This window comes from Mercenaria mercenaria, chromosome 18 (assembly GCF_021730395.1).
Source record: "Mercenaria mercenaria strain notata chromosome 18, MADL_Memer_1, whole genome shotgun sequence".
NCBI classification, from domain to species: Eukaryota; Metazoa; Mollusca; class Bivalvia; order Venerida; family Veneridae; genus Mercenaria; species Mercenaria mercenaria.
In genome coordinates this window covers 19,006,790-19,025,832 of record NC_069378.1, presented here as the reverse complement: position 1 = coordinate 19,025,832, position 19,043 = coordinate 19,006,790, and the positions used below count along the sequence as shown (strand labels likewise).

The 19,043-nt window shown below is 34.1% G+C and overlaps 1 protein-coding gene across 1 annotated transcript in view; it reads right to left on the bottom strand.

The window, feature by feature from the left end:
• Positions 1 to 13,693: 13,693 nt before the first annotated feature.
• The window catches only part of LOC123538002 (melanopsin-like), a 37,178-nt gene continuing 31,828 nt past the window's right edge, over positions 13,694 to 19,043 (bottom strand). Inside the window, exons 5-8 of the mRNA XM_053529688.1 lie at positions 16,168 to 16,353; positions 15,506 to 15,672; positions 14,857 to 14,965; positions 13,694 to 13,965 (exon numbers count right to left, since the gene is read on the bottom strand). Coding sequence (XP_053385663.1) covers positions 13,703 to 13,965; positions 14,857 to 14,965; positions 15,506 to 15,672; positions 16,168 to 16,353 — 725 coding nt within the window. The 3' untranslated portion in view covers positions 13,694 to 13,702. The remainder of the gene's footprint in view (positions 13,966 to 14,856; positions 14,966 to 15,505; positions 15,673 to 16,167; positions 16,354 to 19,043) is intronic.

Below are 19,043 nucleotides of genomic sequence, written 5' to 3'. Positions count from 1 at the left end.
TGCTAAAAGATACAAAGTGCTATCCCCCCTTATTAGCTCCAAATTGAATTTATCGGAAATAATCTAAGAGGATTATGATAAATTGTTAAACAGCAAAAATACTTCTATTCTTGTACACAAGACATTATATTTTATCTTATAGTGGTATGGCGATTGCGCGATGGCACGATGATGAAACAACGATGATACGATGGTGAAAACGCTATGGCACGATGATGAAATCCTGATGTTGCTATGGTACGATGCCGAAATGCTGATGTAATATCGCGTTTTCATCATCGTACCATCGCGTTTTCACCATCGTGCCATCGTGTTATCACTATCGTACCATCGCGTTTTCACCATGGTGCCATCGCGTTATCACCATCGTAATATCGCGGTTTCACCATCGTACCATCGCGTTTTCACCATCGTACCATCGCCTTCCGGTTAGAAACGCGTAGTTCTGTACACTTGATTTTTTGTCAGCAATAGATGAATGTATCTCAATGTATTTTGTGAGAGGAAATTTACCATTATTTACAACATATTTTCAACATCGTACCATCGTTGCTTCATCATCGTGCCGTCGCACCATCACGTTTTCGTCATCGTACCATCGTATATCGCGGTAAAGGATACAATAAACAAACAGAAACACCGTAATAAGTTTTGAGCTTGATATTTATACGAACTGATCAGCTGATCAACTCATGTCTAGAAAATAAAAGATAAATTCTGTTCTGTTCCAAATATTTTATAACTGCGATAATATTACACATAGTTGTTTGAGTGATGTCTAAATGAAAATATTGAGAAAGGGTTAAGTACAATTTATCCCTTAAAAATCGAAACGTTTAAAGAGAGAAGATTTATCAAAGAGGAATGTATTTTTAGATAAAAGAGGAAGATAATATTTAAAAAAAAAAAACAAAAAAAACAAGTAAAACATTTTCAAATAGGAGTGTATTTTCAGAAAAAAGTACTTAAAGAGGAATATTTTTATACCAATAAACACTTTTCATAGAAAAGTGTATTGTTTTTATTTTTTGAATAATCAAATAGGAATACAGTCTATTCTGAAACAAGTAGAAAAGGTCAGATAGGGGTGTCGTCTGATTAGGTGCCATCCGTTTTCGCAACTCATTCAATATCTATGAAATTTAGGGAGTGGGATGGGGGCTGGATGTTGGTAATTGGGTAGTACTAGAGGTTTCCGATCGAGATCGATAATTTAATTAATTAGAAACTGTTACAGGCTGAATATTTTATATTCTTAGGAGCTTGGGTCAGCATATTTATTCAATTCATGTTCCAGTCTTAGTTCTGTAAACGGTATGTCATGATATACAAATAAAAGCATACATGTATGCATACATGAAACAACTGGGTCGCAATTCACCTCGTAAAGAAGGTTTCAAATAGACTACCTTGAAGGCTCTGTGTACAAAATTCAAACTGTGATTTACACTAAATTTGAAATTAAAATTAAGGGCAACTTATTTAAATGGCCCACAGAAGTTAACGTATGTCAAAAAGAAGTAGAATACTGGGTGCGGTCGTTTAATTTTTAAATATAAATATTCCCGGTTGAAACGACCATATTCAATTTGATAATTTACATGAAACAAAAACTAAAAATAAAGGTATAACAAGTCAAAGAGATTCAGATGTTTTTTAAAAACTGATCTTTAACTTTTCACATAAATAAAACGATGTTTAGCAACGCAGATTCTTTTTACCACGATGACTTACAGTCTAAACACTGAGAAACACTAATATACAATAATTTCGTTTTAAGAACAAACAGAAAGTTAGTCCAGGACTACCTATAATGGCGTATTCCCAGTGTGGATGACTAGGTCTGGGTGCTCCAGCCCCTAATACCCCAACTCCCCATTTACACAATTTGTGCAACTTGAGGTCTCAGTGCTAGATTCTCTCGCCCGCTCTGGCACTTATAAATGTGCACACTTAACAATCACTTTGCTTCGAAAAAGAATACCGCAAATGGTACAAGATAGAGATTAATTAAACCTCTAGCTTCCTTAGCTCTGTAACTATGTCTGATAAGTAGTTCATACTGGGTTGTTTTTACATTCATTAAAATTATTTATTTATTTGCAAACACAAATAATATGACGTTTATCGACGCAGTAGCCATACTTATCATTTACTTCTCATCATTTACTTAAGAAATGACATGTGGAAAACCATTGATAATTCTATAAAAAAAGCAAATCTGAATTCACGCTGATATATTATTTTGTGACATACAGGCACCAAGAAAGATTTCAACTACATTTGATCTACCTTTTTAAAGAAGGCTTAGAACTCTTCGCACTACAAAGTTATTCCGCGGGACGTGTAAATATCCCGTATTTTAGCACTGTCAAAATACAGTTACGAGTTGACGTGATGTAGACCTTCTATATTTTGGCAAAACAGGCGCCATGATATACTGCTTCCATATATCATCTAATCGAAATAATATACAGCAGAACCAGGTTTTAACATATATCAAAAATACGAATCGGTTATACGTGCGCCTCGTGATTTTCTGACGCAACGATATTATTTCGATATGTTTCAACACGGTATTTTTAATTAAAAATGTCATATTAACTGTGCATGCGAATCTTCGTCTATTATAGTAAGCTAATTTTGCAATCTACAAATAATTTTATATGATATGTATTATATCAGCTGAATAGATTGATATCAAATATACATTTGATAGATAGGAGAGATAAATATTTCTAGTATATTCTTTTCTCTTTTGGTGTTACGCCACAATGTTTCTGCTACTCTGAGAAAACTAAGAAACGAAGATGTAAGCAACTATTCACAGCCGGATCAAATTTTCACGCAGTCCACTAAACATTTTACAACTCTTGTCTTTCTTGTAGACTTTGAAGTATTTGTCCGAATTTCAAAGAATTTAATGGCGTTTCCTGGCGGTAACGACCTTTTAATACAAAGCAAGGTAATGAGTTATCTCACTAGTGACCTGGTCAATCGTAACTGACGTTTAGATGGGTCTGTTGCAGAATACATGAAGAAGAAAACAAAGGTGGTGAAACCGGATCGATTTTTATCAAACATTTTTAAACGTTGTAAATAAAGGTGCAGAAAACAAAAAAGCCTGGCTCCCTGACTGCAAGGTTATTTTTTTTATAAATACTGGAAACATTTTATAGAAAATTTTAAGCCTGTAAAATAGCACAATTTTATTTGATGGCTGAACCAAACCTGATGATGTCTATAAAACTAAGGATTCCTGCGTACAAGTAATTATTGTGTAACATAAATATATTCTTGAATCGATTTTCCTAGCTCAGTGTAGACAGTCGGGTCTTAAATCTTACTAAGGTATCGGAAGTCAGACGGCATGAAAACGGCATCCATCCATCTAGATTCAGCTCAGATTAGGGGAAAAAAGTTAACGGTACCGAGAAACTTTTCTTACCACCATTATTTTCGTCTGGTCACATGCTTTAAAAATATACATTTGTTTCAGGACACACATTGCAGATAATAGGGGACAGATCTCACTAAAACTGCAATTTGGGACATTTTAAACTCAAAAATGTAGTGTCTTGAAACAGAAAGTTTCTTTTTATCATCAAAGAAAAACGGAATCGGCAAGCTGAAAATGTCACATGATAAAGTCGAAACGGAAACTTTCCTATACGATCATCATGATTTTGATTCACAATTTGATGAGTGATTGTTTTCCAAAGTGTTGTTGTGGAGAGCAAATTCATAAAAATGGAAGAAAAAAAAAAAAAGGAAAATTAGGTGCGGATACATATTTACTTGGAATTATATGATTGATATTTTCTGGTGTTTATATATATATGCATACCTTCTGTACTTTAATTAATTTGTGCATTTTTCGGTAGAGACCACCAGAAAAATTATCCTCTATAAGACTATTAGATCATAACTAACTGCCTTGTTTTAAGGTCTGTTAACACTGATCCATGTTTGCAATTTCAGTTGTTAAAATATGTGGTGTTCATTAGTGCATTTATCTTAGTGAATTTCGTTCAATAAATTCGATTTTTTCCGTTTCTGTAAACATACTGTATCAGAGCCTTCACCATGTTTGATTAATGAGCTTACGATAAAAATACTGTTGCCGAAGAGAACGTAATTTCTATTAATGTGATTTTAACATTTCAATTAACGAGTACGTATATAAAACAGGCATTTGATGATATCTGAAATTTCCGCCGTATCCTACTTTATTGCAAAGGGCATTATAAATTCGACGAGCCTCGGTATATTTCAAAGATTTGAAATACCAGCTGTTTAGAATTGAGTTTAGTATGTTGAAGCTAGTCATACGACGAATGTCTGTTCCAGTAATAGTTTATATTTAAATGTATTTTAGATCAACGGTAAAGCAAGTTTTATAGTATCAATTGTCAATCTCGAGACACACGCCTTTCACCGTATTCTGTAACTTGTGTTATTAAAGACACAACTGAAAGCATTTTCCCGAAATAAGAATAATTTGTCCAGTAATTACGTCTACGAGTAATACAAAATTGTCTGACAACAGCACAACATTTCGTTCTGATATTAAATATTAAACGAAGTACAGAATTACTTGTCTACAGAGAGAGTTTTAGGACCTAATTATTATTTATAATGCAAGTAAAATAGTCTAAGCTAAAGGTTTTTGTAACACGTAGTACATCAAAACATCTTTAATATCACACAATTGAAAATGCTTCATAGAGCAATGTAAATCAACATGCATTTAAAATGACTCGCTGAAATATTTGCTAAAACGGGTAAAGCTTGAACTTTGTGAAAGTGCCTCTAAGTTCTCACTTATTAGCATTCAGACTATTGTGGGTGTTACAAAAATCTCGTAGCAATTTTCAGTTCTTTTATTTTATCAAACAAGCCATTAGTGGTGCTGTTCAATTAAGTCACCCTATCCATCTGCGATGAGTGGATACAAATCTATTTCTTTAGACAAATTGTTGCCGAATACTAGTAGTAAATATATCCGTACGTTTTCGATAGGTTACCTTAAATATGATATTTTTCAGTCAGATTGCAAATGTCTAGCTCTATATTACCGGTATATATATGCCCAAAACCGAATACCATTAAGGGAAAATCATGTTATGCTCTTACCATTTTCTCTAAAAACTATTATGTATCTTTGATAATGAATATATTAAAAGATTTTTATTAGCAGATGTGCTCGGACAGAATTTCGATAAATAATAAGGATGCCTCTGCCGCGGATAGGATACAAGAGAGAGCTTCACGTTTGCTTCATTCTTTTGCGGAATTTATGGACAAAAAGTAAAATCTTTACAAATGTATGTTTAAATCGCAAATAAAAAAACACGCTCCAAAACACTTGAGACACAATTATTTTTTGTAATCTAATAAAATGTCAAATCAAACTGACGTTTGGTGGCGGGCGGAGTCATAGGAATAATTCAGAAAACACTCATTTTTATTCCAGAAACATTTAAAAAAAATGGTCATGTCAGTCCAAGAACAATGCGGATGAGTTATAGAGTCAAGCCACAGTTACATCAATTACCGCATTCAGTCTGATCATTTTGAATAGATTGAGCAGTCCATTCCATATTCACATCACTTGTGGCGTTCAAGCTAATCTAGGTGAGGTCGCAGATATTCACGTTGGATCTGGAGTACGTCGGTTTTCCTTCTTTTAAGTAGATTTTTTCACGTTTTGTCTTACGGCAAACTTAAGTAATACATGTACTACACAATGTGATGTACATACTGGAATTCGAGTTACTACACAAATATCAAAGCTATTTATAAGTGTAATATAACGAAGAGAACGTTGTGGGGTTTCTTTTTCATATTCTTTATCTGGTCGATTGTGTTTGATTCTCTTCTTGAAATAAATTGTCTCACGTGAACCGTTGCATAAAATCAAATTTTGTACAAATAACAGGGTATCTGTTACCATAAAATAATATAGTAAATTTGGTTATTCTTTGCTTTTTTTCAGCTGTCAACGAGTGATATTAAAGCACGACGTCATCGACATAAAACAGAAATATATCTACCGAATTCAAAATCTACCTTTCAGTGTTCCAGATGCGTTGATTAAACATGTCAAAGTAACTGACACACTACAATCAAGTGCTAAAAGTCATGTTAACTAGGAACATATGAGAAAAACATGTACATCGAAAACCTATGTAATTTCCATCAAAAGTGAATATTCTTTTTAAAGCCTTCTACTTCCTAGGAAAAAATGTACAAAAATGATCAAACCATACTCACTTGTATCTTGACCGAAATGGCTGACATTGACCAAATCTAATGTTTTAAGTTTAGAAACAAATGTACAGTACAGTATACATGATAAGTTTAACCGTAACAGATGTTTGCATAGTTTCTGGTATGATTATTTTTTTCTTTTGTTCTACATGTAGTAAGGAAATTTCAACAATTTTGACAGTAATAAACTTTTTTTCTACTTCAGCCATTGCTTACGGATGTTAGTGTCACAAATACATGCAAAACTATGATTATTTTACAGTTATTATATTCAGCTCGTTGCTCGTAAAGTACTAAAATGCCCCTCCGTTATAAGGTTTCGAAAAGACAACAATGCATGTCTAGATAGCAAAATGTATGGATTTCTGGATTTAACTATTTTATTTTGTATGAATAATAAAGAAATGCATAAAATGCTGAAGAGTTAAATTAATATATGAGGATCGATTGACAGTTGTTCTATGAATATCATTTATTTTTACGCCGGCTCGTCTTGATTGGTAAACAGGATTTTATTTGTGAAATCGACATAAAAGACAGTAGCTGTCGGGTACCGTGGAGGCTTTTTACCTTGCTTTCTGTACACTAAGCAACTTACACGCTAAGACCAGCTTTACCAAAGCGGTTATTCCAAAGTGTCACTTTATAAGTGAAGTTATTTGCTACCGATGGCAAGCAGTGTTGTATGTACTATTCCGAGTCATTCGACAAGGAATTATGTTACGTCAGTTTAGCTCTGATTCAAGCTAGATCTGTGAAAAAATATAGGAGTTATCTAGATCAGAACGAAGATTCCCGTCACAAAAGGGAGTTTATTCAGTTACTTCTATATGCGCTATTTGCCTTGTCATGGAAGTGAATGTGGATACTGTTTAAAGTTAGGCCATAGCCACAGATCTTTCAGTCTTGTGTTTATAAACATAACTGTATAATAAAAGGGCGGCTGACACTTTACCTTGCTGTGATATAAATATAAAGTGATGGGCCTATGAATTCGGGTATTTTACTCAGCAGCTTCCAAAATACGGTAGATAAGCGTTGCATACAAAACTAGTATGTATGAATAGAACAAATTCAATATTTCAAGATTTGACGTCTCCACTAAATAAAATACATTTTCGCAATAACGACAGTTACCTGCCACATTATGATACTTTCATATAATTTGTTCAGTTGACAGACATGCCGTTTAAGTAATTTTGAGGAAATTTTATTAAGATCACCTCGTTCGAACATATTACCGAATAATTACCATTAACCGAATTTAATTTACTAACGGCTTTTTTTGCGTGCAAGCAATTTCGTCATATTATGATATAGTGCTGGCTGGTACATCTTAAAAATTAATGCTCTTTCAAATAAATGTAACTTGGCTCTTCAAATTTATTCTAGCGTGATTGTCTACGTCCGGGTACAGTGTATATGGTTAATGAGATCACATGTCACTTACGTGAACCAATCATCCTTATCAAACAGGCCGAGTTTACTTTTTTGACAAATGATAATTTGTTAAGAAACAGACGTCATACACTTCAAGACGAAGTACGCCATTACCATTGTTGAAAATTCAGTCATTCGAAATGACACATGAGATGCATGATGATGCTTTTTTTTTAAAAGTAACGCAGTGACCATACAGGACTAAGAATGACATCATTTGGAATCACAGTCCAACGGAATCCTTAGATATCATTTTCGGTTTGTTTACGTTAAAAGTAAAGCTTCAGTCTATCAACTGGCTGGAAAGAAATTTTGATTAACCAACTTATTCAGTATATCTAAGGAAACATCCTGAAGACGTTTTGCACACTAAAGCATTTCTGTTGACTGATGTGAGCTCGAAGGATATTCAAAGCATGCTAATCCACGCTGTTATCATTTATTATTCATCTGCATTTTGAAACCCTTCTATATTTTAATCCTCAAAGCTTTGTCCCTTTAGGTCATTTAGTATACAACGACAGGAAGAAATGAATGAGACATGTACGTAATATTCCTCGATCGTAAATCATCTTGAGATGGCACTGCTGGTAATTGAATTACATTAAATTACCATAACGCCTTATGCTACAACGTTGCAATACCCTTTATTTATTATAATGTTAATATACTTTAATTATTTTTTTATATATTACAGTTATATGCTATACGTCACTACTACGCATGCGAATCAATATCACGTTTTAACAACTTGATTATGGTTAGACCGAAGGGCTAGTACGATTAATAAAATTTTAATATTAAAAATTAACAATAAAACAAAACTTTTCTGAATAACAAGCTGGATATCATATATCCAGATGTAGTATGCAGTCTTACAAACAGATCACCTGATATGGATGTTTGCCTTGCTTTTGCCTTCTTATATTGGCTGATGAGCGATCTCAAAGTTGGTGTATGTGTTGTGGGGTAGGGCAATGGGCGGACAGATCAGCTTAACCTATCCATGTTTCCGTTCGGACAACCAAAAACAAAGAAGAAACCTTCTTCCCCTTATTGACAATAGATATCGCTTTAAACCTTATCCTCTCTCAAATTAGGTTTTTTCTTTTTATCTACTGTGTTTTACTGAGAAAATATGTTTAGGGGTCAAAATGATGGGAGGCCAAAGCGTATGCGGGTCCAACCCAACAATGTCTTACTCGGGGGCGGCCCTCCTGGCCTTCACCTCTGCTCCTAAACCTATGTCTTAAGCTAGGGGACATATTGCACGTTTCTTTACTTCTCATGACTAGATTCAATGTTATTCATCAATCAGCTTTGATATATGTAGTACTGCTACATTGCTAGTCTTTTTTTCGCTAACATCAAATGTGTTTTTAATTAAGAAATAATATATCTCATCCAGTGATTTCTCGTTGAATAAATCATTGTTTGGAGTTCAGATGCGAAGGAATTATATCAAGAGCAAATCACTAAATGAGATATATTATTTCGATTCTAACACGTTCCCAAGGATTTTTAAGTACATCCTTGACGACATTCATTAAATATTTGACCGTTTCCAATCGTTTGACGCCATGACGTAATAATTGTGACGTCAGAACAGTGATTTGTTGTATAATAATTCACTGTTTTCTGCCTTCTTTGTTTAATAGGAAAATGAATCGGATCGTGTTAGAATAAAACACATTTCTCGCAACGTCTCCCAATATTGTATCATCTCCTTCGTGACGTCGGTATTTTGTCCTCAAACACATTTGCTTAATGTCAACTCAATACATGCCTTGTATTTATAAACGCCTTCACAGTAGACGAACTTCCTAGATTACACACAAGTTCAATGCCAGACCATTCGCTCCATATTCCCAAATGACTTCATGGGTATTACCTACGCACACAGTCTATACACCAAGCAATCAGGAGTTCGTTTTTTTAAATTTAAAATGTACACTTTGTCTTACTGAGACCACTTATTTACTTAAAAAATAGTATTAGTTGTCCCTGGAAAGGAGACAAAACATTTTCTTGAGTTAATCGGGTTAAAAGCTGATTTAATGAGTAGATATCGGATGGTAATTATGAGTTTGATTTTGAAATAAACTGATTTTGCATAATAAGGTTAATTTCTTGGATTCTATACGTCAGTTTACGTATTTCATTATTCGTGCTTTCATTCTAATAGAATCCAAAGTAATATGGCACATCGCTACTGATTCTACGATTAAAGCCTTTTCACTATGCCCCTAGCACCGGTTTACATTTTTCTTTGTTCGCTTCAGGTAGCAGACTAACTGATAAAATGAAACCGACAATAACTGCATATTAACATGTTTTGAAAGTGTAACCATAACAGGAGCACATGTACCTTTTTATACATTTTTACCAATGTTCGTTTTGTCTGCTATTGAATGGATAATCTACATGTATTTATAAACATGTACATGTGTGTCAGAGTGCTGCTGAATTGTTTTCTGCTGATCAAGATCTTGTTCTGGTTAATGGCTGATGATATCTGTCTATTAGATATACATAGCTATCACGTATATCTTGTAATATGCAGCGGTTCAAAAGTCAGATTGTGCCGGAATTTAATCACGATGACGCTTGGTCCAAATAGTTAGGCAAATTATGTTTGTCTTAATTATGTCGTGCACGTTTATATAAAGTATTGTGTCACAGTCATAGCAAATTTAGTTGCAATACCTACAGAAATAACAAAAGACCGAAACGTTTTTAAAAATTTAATCAAACAAATATTGTGTACAGAATGGTAAAGTACAAAGTTAATGTTATACTAAACTTTCATGTTCATGTATTTACATTGGTCTTAAATGATTGACAAATGAAAGACTAACATTTCAAATATACTAAAGAAATACATGTATATAATAATTACCTATCAAGCACATTGAGCATGAGATGACTATCACAGTTTAAAACATAATTCTTTAAATACAGTAAAGACGTCAACACATAATGTTTGAATATTTCATACATTGTTTTAAAAAGCTACTTTAAATTAAGCTTGATTTTCTCAGCTGAAAGGACTTCGGACACTTTCTATATGAATTTGCCTACTCCAAGAATGAAAAATAAACTACTAAGAAATAAGTATTTAAGTACATATGCCATCAAAACACATATTTGAGATTATTTCTTAAAGGCAAATTTTCAATATTTGTTTCATAGAACAGTGATTTTTGTTCTAAACAGAATTACGTACCCTGTTATATAGATAGAAAAAGTGTTTTGCTTTATACAACATTGTTCCCACCTGTGCATCAACACCATATTTGGCCAGCATATGTAGATATTAATTATACACATTTTCTGTGACTATTGTGTTGATGCAAGGGGTGGAACAGTACTTTTAAACAAAAACTATAACTACAGGGTGTTCCCTAATGTAAAGTAACCAATACTTTTTATATTCATTTTTAATAAATTGATAGTCACATATTTTTACATCTGTTTGTAACTCAAATACTATACAAATGTTTAAAAGGGTACACATAGACAGGTTATACATGTAAAGTAGTGAAAGAAGCAAATACTGTGAATTCATTATTATTCGTTGGGTTAAATTTTCATTGGTTTATCCTGGTTGTTTGTTGCAGTAGATTGACAAATATGTGCTTTAACATGCATGCAACACACCAGGTAATCTTCTGCACCCCCCCCCCCCCCCCCCCCCCACCCGTCAGGACGGGCACGCCACTAGCGATGATAATGTAATATGTTTTCCATTTTGTTTTTATTATTTTTTGCATTTCTTTTATATTTTTCATTTTTCATCTTCTTCTGTGCGCTTTTATCATTTTTTTAGACACATACTAAATGTCACACGTAAACATCATGTTCTTCCTTCTGTAAAAACTGAATTGAAGACTTCTTTTTGGCGGACTAGGCCTAAACACAACAAAAAAGAAGCAATATGTGCACAGCAGTTATTCTGATCCTGACTATAGTCTATCCAACAGAAATAACGCTTGGCATTGATATGCCTGTGAAGCATAGGTCAAGAACAGTAGCTTCATGGCAGATCATATCAGTGACGGTTTCACATTCAGTGTGTTGCCACGAAAGTGATGTGTCAAGTCGCTTTCCATGCAGATGGCATATATAAATACGGCTAGACGCGAAAACGAACTAAAAGATCCAGCCGAGTTTTAGGTGGATTTTTAATACAGCGACCTGGATACATTTTTATTACATGTTTAAGCCAAATGAGCCGTGCAATGCGAAAATCAACATAGTGGCTTTGCGATCAGCATGGTTCCAGACTAGCCTGCGCATCTAAGAAGTATTGTCAGGATCCATGCTGTTCGCTTTCAAAGCCTATCGGAATTAGACCAACCGTTAGCGAACAGCATGGATCCTAACTAGTCTGCGCAGATGCGCAGGCTGGTCTGGATCCATGCTGGTCTCAAATGCACTATGTTAGTTTTCTCATGGCACGGCTCATTTGGCTTAAACATGTAATAAAAATGTATCCAGGTCACTGCATAAAAATCCACCTGAAACTCGGCTGGACCTTTCAGTTCGTTTTCGAGTCTAACCGTATTTATATATGCCATCTGTTGGTTTTCTCATGGCGCGGCTCAATTGTTATCTGTGCCACTGGTACTTATCCCAAACAAGAACCAACCCTACGGCCTTGGTAAGATGACTGTCTTTTCTTAGTATTAATATTATGCAGCACACAACTATCTGCTATCACTTATAACAGAACTATACAGACATGTACATGTACTTAAATAACTACCTGAACCACTGTAATAAAACTGACCGGTCATTTATACATGTATACCTATTCACACATGTAATGCATCAATAACTTTACATTACGAACAGTGTATAGATAAATCAAGTACAGGTTGTTTGCAAAAATATCGTTTTATTTTTTATTTATCTATAGGATTTTTAATCTTAAAATGTTATTTTTTCTTTAAATAAAATGATTTTGTCACTTTATTCGACTGGAATTCATATATTTAACACTTCCGTAAAGTGATGACATTATATTTTTACGGAAATTAAATATTTTATTTTTTCAAGAAAATATACTCTGGCCTAGATAAAATAAGAAAAACATCTTGATAGGAACAGCTACAAACCAGTTTCTGCTGTAATAAGTTAACTAACACATTGGTTTATCATTGAATCGAAACGATTTGGGTATTGTTTAAATATTTAATGGAAATTTTGCTTTCAAAATGTAGGCTAGAAGCATATGATAATGTCCGAAGTCCTTTATCACTGACGCTGAAGGCACGGCGCGTTTAAACAAGATCGGAAAAACTATACTCTATACATTTGGCAAGGTGTAAAAGTTTTTTCAAAATTATAAACAGACAATTTGCATCGCTCTCTGTCTACCACAGAACATTGGCAGCTGTTTTGAAATCATTGATAGCTGTTGCTGCTTGTTCAAAAATACAACCATTGTGAAGATTTAATCGATTGATTCACTGACCTTGAAGACGTAGGTTTGATGTGGTTTTCAATTTTAGACGTGTGTACACCGTTAAATGCATTTAGATGGCATACGTCCCAACATATTTTAACATTATTTGACCATGGTTTGATCTTTACTTCCAAAACACATAAACACTTCCTGCGACATTCATGTCATCTTGACAACTTTTTAACTGTCGACTACTAGCCCAAGCAAACGTTTCAAAAAGAAGGATAATTTTCATTAAAGTAGTTATGATAAGGTAATTTTAAGAATAACATATAACATATGAATTGATGTATTACCCAGTTCACTACAGAGTGGTGGAATCATGGTAAAACTGAAAATTATCACTTGGGTATTAACCAGAAACAAAAGGCATAAACGTACGTTCACAAATAATACAAACGTCCATACAATGTAATTTTTCATGATATTGCTTGTTTTGATAGTTTATGTGGCGATAAAGTGCATTAAAAATAAACTTTAAGATGGATTTTATGTACGAAAACTCTATAACTCTAGGAACTATACAGAATTCGAAGTAGTATTCGTTGTCGATGGTGACAGAATGAACGCATTTTTGATCCATGAAATACACGGCACGTGTCGCACGCATGCTTTTCGGAATTCATTATGTCTAACCACATAAATTAATGGGTTCCAAATGATTGATGATTTCGCCATTAATGTTGGAATCATAATAACAGAAACTGGCACATCATCTAGTTTTCCGAATATCACGATTATGGTAACAATAGAGTATGGAGTCCAGCTCAAGAAGAAAGCACCTGTAAATAGATAAAAATTTAATCATGAAAAAAAATAAGTAAGCTCAACACAAGTTTGAAATTAAGACGCGTGAAAAAGTAAGACTTTACCTTCAGAAGTGAAAGTTATTGTGTACATAAATTTAAAACAAACTTGCACTCAATGACTTGAAATAATAGTAATTTTCTAGATGTCCGCGTCATGAAATAACGGTTGTAGTAACTTGTTTGTTAAACAAGATAATAAAATCTATAAGAAGATCAACTTTTGTTGAAGTTACAGGTTTTATAGAGGAGGAATATTATTGAATGTTCCTGTCACGAAATACTTATATTGAAGAATAAGGATTTTGTGCACCGTTTGTCAGTGATGTTTTTGCAACTGGTCTCCAGCTGTTTAATTTGTTTGTTTAGTCCACGTTGTATGTGTGTCAATATTATGTTTATGTACATGCTACTCAAGAACAAGTAAATTCATAAACTGCTGTTGGGTTCCATTCCGCGTTATTTGAGCATGTCCTTTTCTATCGGACCCTTTCTAGAAGTGTTTTCCATTAGAAAGCAATAACCAACTGTCAAACAATGTTGAAACTCTTGCGCAATTAACTAAATGTTGACAAGATTATCCTCAGTAAGAGTGGCAAAGACGTTTTCAGTATCTCAAAATAATAACAATTAGAATTAATTTTGAAAGCTCACGAATGAAATGTTGTAAATACGATAATAATGGCTTTTTCGATACTATGATTGTATATTACTATTTCTGATAACATAGTCTTAGAGTAAATAGTAAATATCTAAACAATATTACAATTTATCGTCAAATAGCAATTGAAATTTGAATACAACTTAAACCTCAAGAATTGAAATTGATGAAAAACGTTTTTTTTTTCTCAATTTTTTAAACATTACCAATCATAAGGAGAACCGTAATTGCCACTCGTTGTTCTCGACGTCGGTGTTTGGTGGATTTTCCCTTCCTCATCATTGCTCTTAGGGGTTTTTCTCTCTCTTGGTATATCTACAAACAAATACAATAAACATAACACTGTCACACTACCAAAAAGTACAGAATTGTCAAAATAAGTTACCCGGCGGGCATTGTTTCAATTTACATTTTGCATTTTACGTTTTGTTTTAAATTGATTTGAATTTTATGGTATTTAAGTGTAAGGGAAATTCAGAACATTTAGAGAGTCATATGCCACTGTGTAACTCTGCTAAGGCGGGGTTAATCTGTCAATCAAAAATGGTACCACAAGACGTTCTAGGAACGTTCTAAGAACGTTTTTATTCCTATCGGATCTTTGTCTTTCTTGTGTCCTCATACAAATTAGAAAGAGTAAATATCACTCGAATGATTACGTTTTACGCCTTCTCAAAATAGCCAAATTGTTCTCTTGAACCCATACTTTTTTCTATTATATAAATACATAAACTATCTTACCTAAAATAAAAATAATAAGTTTCATGGAACATTTCCAGCTACGCAGAAAATTGAATATAACTTGTCTTGTATATACTTAGCCTTGTGTTGTTATCAGATAAAGGAAATACTTACCAAGGTACATATACCTCCATAACAGAATAGAATCACTCCAAGGGGAACAACCCACGCTAAAACCAGTATGGACATCGAGTATGATAAATCTATTGGCCGTTTGCTTCTCCAATTTATGGCACATCTAAGTCGAATGCCCTCCAATTGATAAGAAATCCAACCAATTGCTAAAGAGTGAAAAAAGGTATATAAAGGTTATACAACAGGTGAATAGTGTCTTTTCGAAGTGATAAATGTGGCAGAATTAGATAAAAATGATTTTCATTCGCACAATGTGAAACAAACAGTAATGGTGTAAGTCTATGAATAAAATAAACAAAAAAAAATCGTACGAATCAGCCTGACTGAAAATGTTTATTTTGTCCTTATGAATTGTGAATAACACAAGGGATCAAGGGATCACAGATGTTCGTGTATCACAGTAACTTGAGATTTACGGTTAGGTGCTGTTGGGATGCCTACGTTCTTTGAAAGTGTCTTTTCCTGTTTGACTTTTGTCCTAAAAATATGTAAATTAAGTGGAAATAAGAAATCCATGGTTAAAATCCACTGCACAGCAGAAATATGTCATATCACATGTAGTAAAATATAAACATATCATAATAAAGACACGTATTTCATTATAGTAAAAATGTAGCCGAGGTTTCAGTCAATTCAATTACCTGGTAAAACTGCCCATAAAAATCCATAACCATAGCAACACAAAACCATGATAACCGCTTTGTTCATACCGATGGTGTTGTGCGTTGGTCTGACAATAACGAGGTATCTGTCTAGAGCTATTGTTGCGAGTAAAGATATTTGAGTTATGCCCAGTAATGTCGTGGAAAATCCATAGTACACACAACCTAAAAAGGGTAAGGTATAAAATTTTAATAATATATTGTAGATATTGAAATCTATACTAAATATTGGGTTCTAATGAGGTGTCAATGAACTTTAAAGAAATGCCATCTTTAATGTACTGCGTTTATGTAAAAAGAAGAATTTTTTTTGGTAATTTAAAACGTATTTATGTAGTTTACATATTTTACGTTCAAGTTATTTCATTGTTATTTGTATAAAGAAACATTCTTCAAACACTGATTTAAGGATTATATTGTTATTTATCAACGCAAAAGACAGCCTATCAAGGGACATTCTTCAGGCACTGGGTCAAGGATTTACTGTTATTTTTATCAACATAAAGGACAGCCTATCAAGAGACATTATTCAAGCACTGATTCAGATACTAAGTATTATATTGTTATTCTTTATCAACACAACACAAAAGACAGCTTAGAACCGGCTTTCAGACGTACCTAAATGAGTGCTAAGTGAACTTAGCTGTGACAGTTTTATATACTTGACATTATAAAGTAAACTTAAGACGGTCAAGGAAAAAAGTAAGGATAATCGTAGCGATGCCAACTGGCGTAGACGTGCAAACTCATGCATCAAAGATGCAAAACAAGTATCCCGTTTTATCTTTCCTTCTAACGATTTCCTTTTGAAATTTTCTGTGACGCAATCTGGAAAGATTTACTCTCGAAAAACGCAGTGTGATCAGTTTTATTAATGCCGTCAGATAATCTGGTAATGTGGCGAACTAGGCCGTCCTTGATATAATTGAACCGATTTTGTTTTATACGAAAATAAACGTGTTTCTTTCTATACGAAACAGAAAGTGAATTAAAATATTTTCCGTTGACTGAACATAAATAACATAACTTATAATGACATTTTACGGCGAATACTCTTTCTTTTCCACATGTATTTGTCTACGATATGGCTAATATTGACTTTTCATTTCTTAACTCCTTTTCTGCTCATGCTCTACGTCCCTTAGCAACGTGCCATTTTCATGTATACTTCTCCTTGATATAGCTTATATTGGCCTTATACGGCGAATGTTTTATGTGCTTTGGCTATCCACGTATATTTATCTTAACCTTTAGCCTACTGGCGCCAAGTAATTTTGCCTCTACGACCGTACAGACCAAGATGCTGGTCTGCACTATTCGCTATTCGGTCAGTAAATTTTCAATGAACATCCCTTCGAGTAATAGATGGTACTGTCAAAACTGAATGATAGAACAGTCAATTCTAGAAACGTAACAGGGTAAAAGTTAAATATGGCTTATATTGACCTTTTACGGCGCATGTTCTATGGTCATTGGCACCAATGGATATAGTATGTAGTATCAATAAAATTTATGAAGATCCATTGTAGGCAAAGAACTCAACCAAGCAACAAGACCGCATTTAGTTTGACTGAGTCTGTTTATTTGATGCTATGAATCATGCAGCACTCCTCGGGCGGCATCCTAGCTGAAGCTCATAGATACAGACACGCTGAATACATCACGTGTTCCCAAAGTTATAAAAACGGTGCTTCCAAGTATAGGGAGATATGTCGTTACATTTACAATTTAATATTGTTTATTGTATATTTCACGTTTTTAGAATGTTTCTTTGGCATTGACATTATATTTTAGGGGCCTCCTTGACCGAGTGGTTAAGGTCGCTGACTTCAAATTACCTGCCCCACACCACTGTGGGTTCTAGCCTCACTCGGGGAGTTTCATGTGAGGAAGTCATCCAGTTGGCTTTCGGAAGGTCGGTGGTTCTACCCAGGTTTCCGCCCGTGATGAAATAATGCACGGAGGGGCGCCTGGGGTCTTTCCTCCCCCCCCCCGCCCCACCCCTCATCAAAGCTGGAAAGTTGCCATATGACCTATAATTGTGTTGGTGTAACGTCAAACCCAATAAAGCAAACTTTATTATGTTTATGTACATCGTCCCGAGCTATTTGTCAGTTTGATCTACTCATGTTTTGGCAGGTTATTAGAGATCAAAAAGCGTTTCTCTAAGTCAAAACAAAAATTATGTAATAATAAAGGTTATGTATTAAAGTCAATAAACCATTGAACAAAGGCAACACAGAAAAAATAATCCGTCGCCGTAAAGTGGGCCAGCCGTATAATAATGACAGTACAACACTTCTGGATAACGAATATTTCGCTACAAGGGCAGATAGTTTCCTCTACAGACCCAATCTATTGTTTTTCGCCTAGCGATGGGTTCCACTGCTTTTGCAATATATAACAAACAGAAGTAGACACACCTTATTTGTACAAACATGTGTTAGGTTGAAAAGAGAAATTACCATTCACAAGGAAATGTAAACAGCTGAAGGTTCATACACGTGATTCTGAATGAAAAGAAGGATGATATAATTTTCATCCGTCTTGTAAGCACCAGGTGTTGCATACAACTAATCTTTATAAAGAGAAATAGAAAAAAAAGAAAAATAATATTTTCTATTTTGCAGGTTTTGTATCATTTACTTTCTGAAATATATAGGTAAGTGTCTGATATAACTGAACTCACTGTCGTTATATTTTCTGGTCCTGAATTTTATTGTAACAGAATGCCGCTTAAGCTGGCAATAAGGGGCGTCAGGGGTGTTGAATATTTCATTATCTTTCCTGAACGAACTCAGCCAAACTGAGTAAGCTAATATTTTTCTAGTGTTACTTTCCGTGTTTTGGCACTG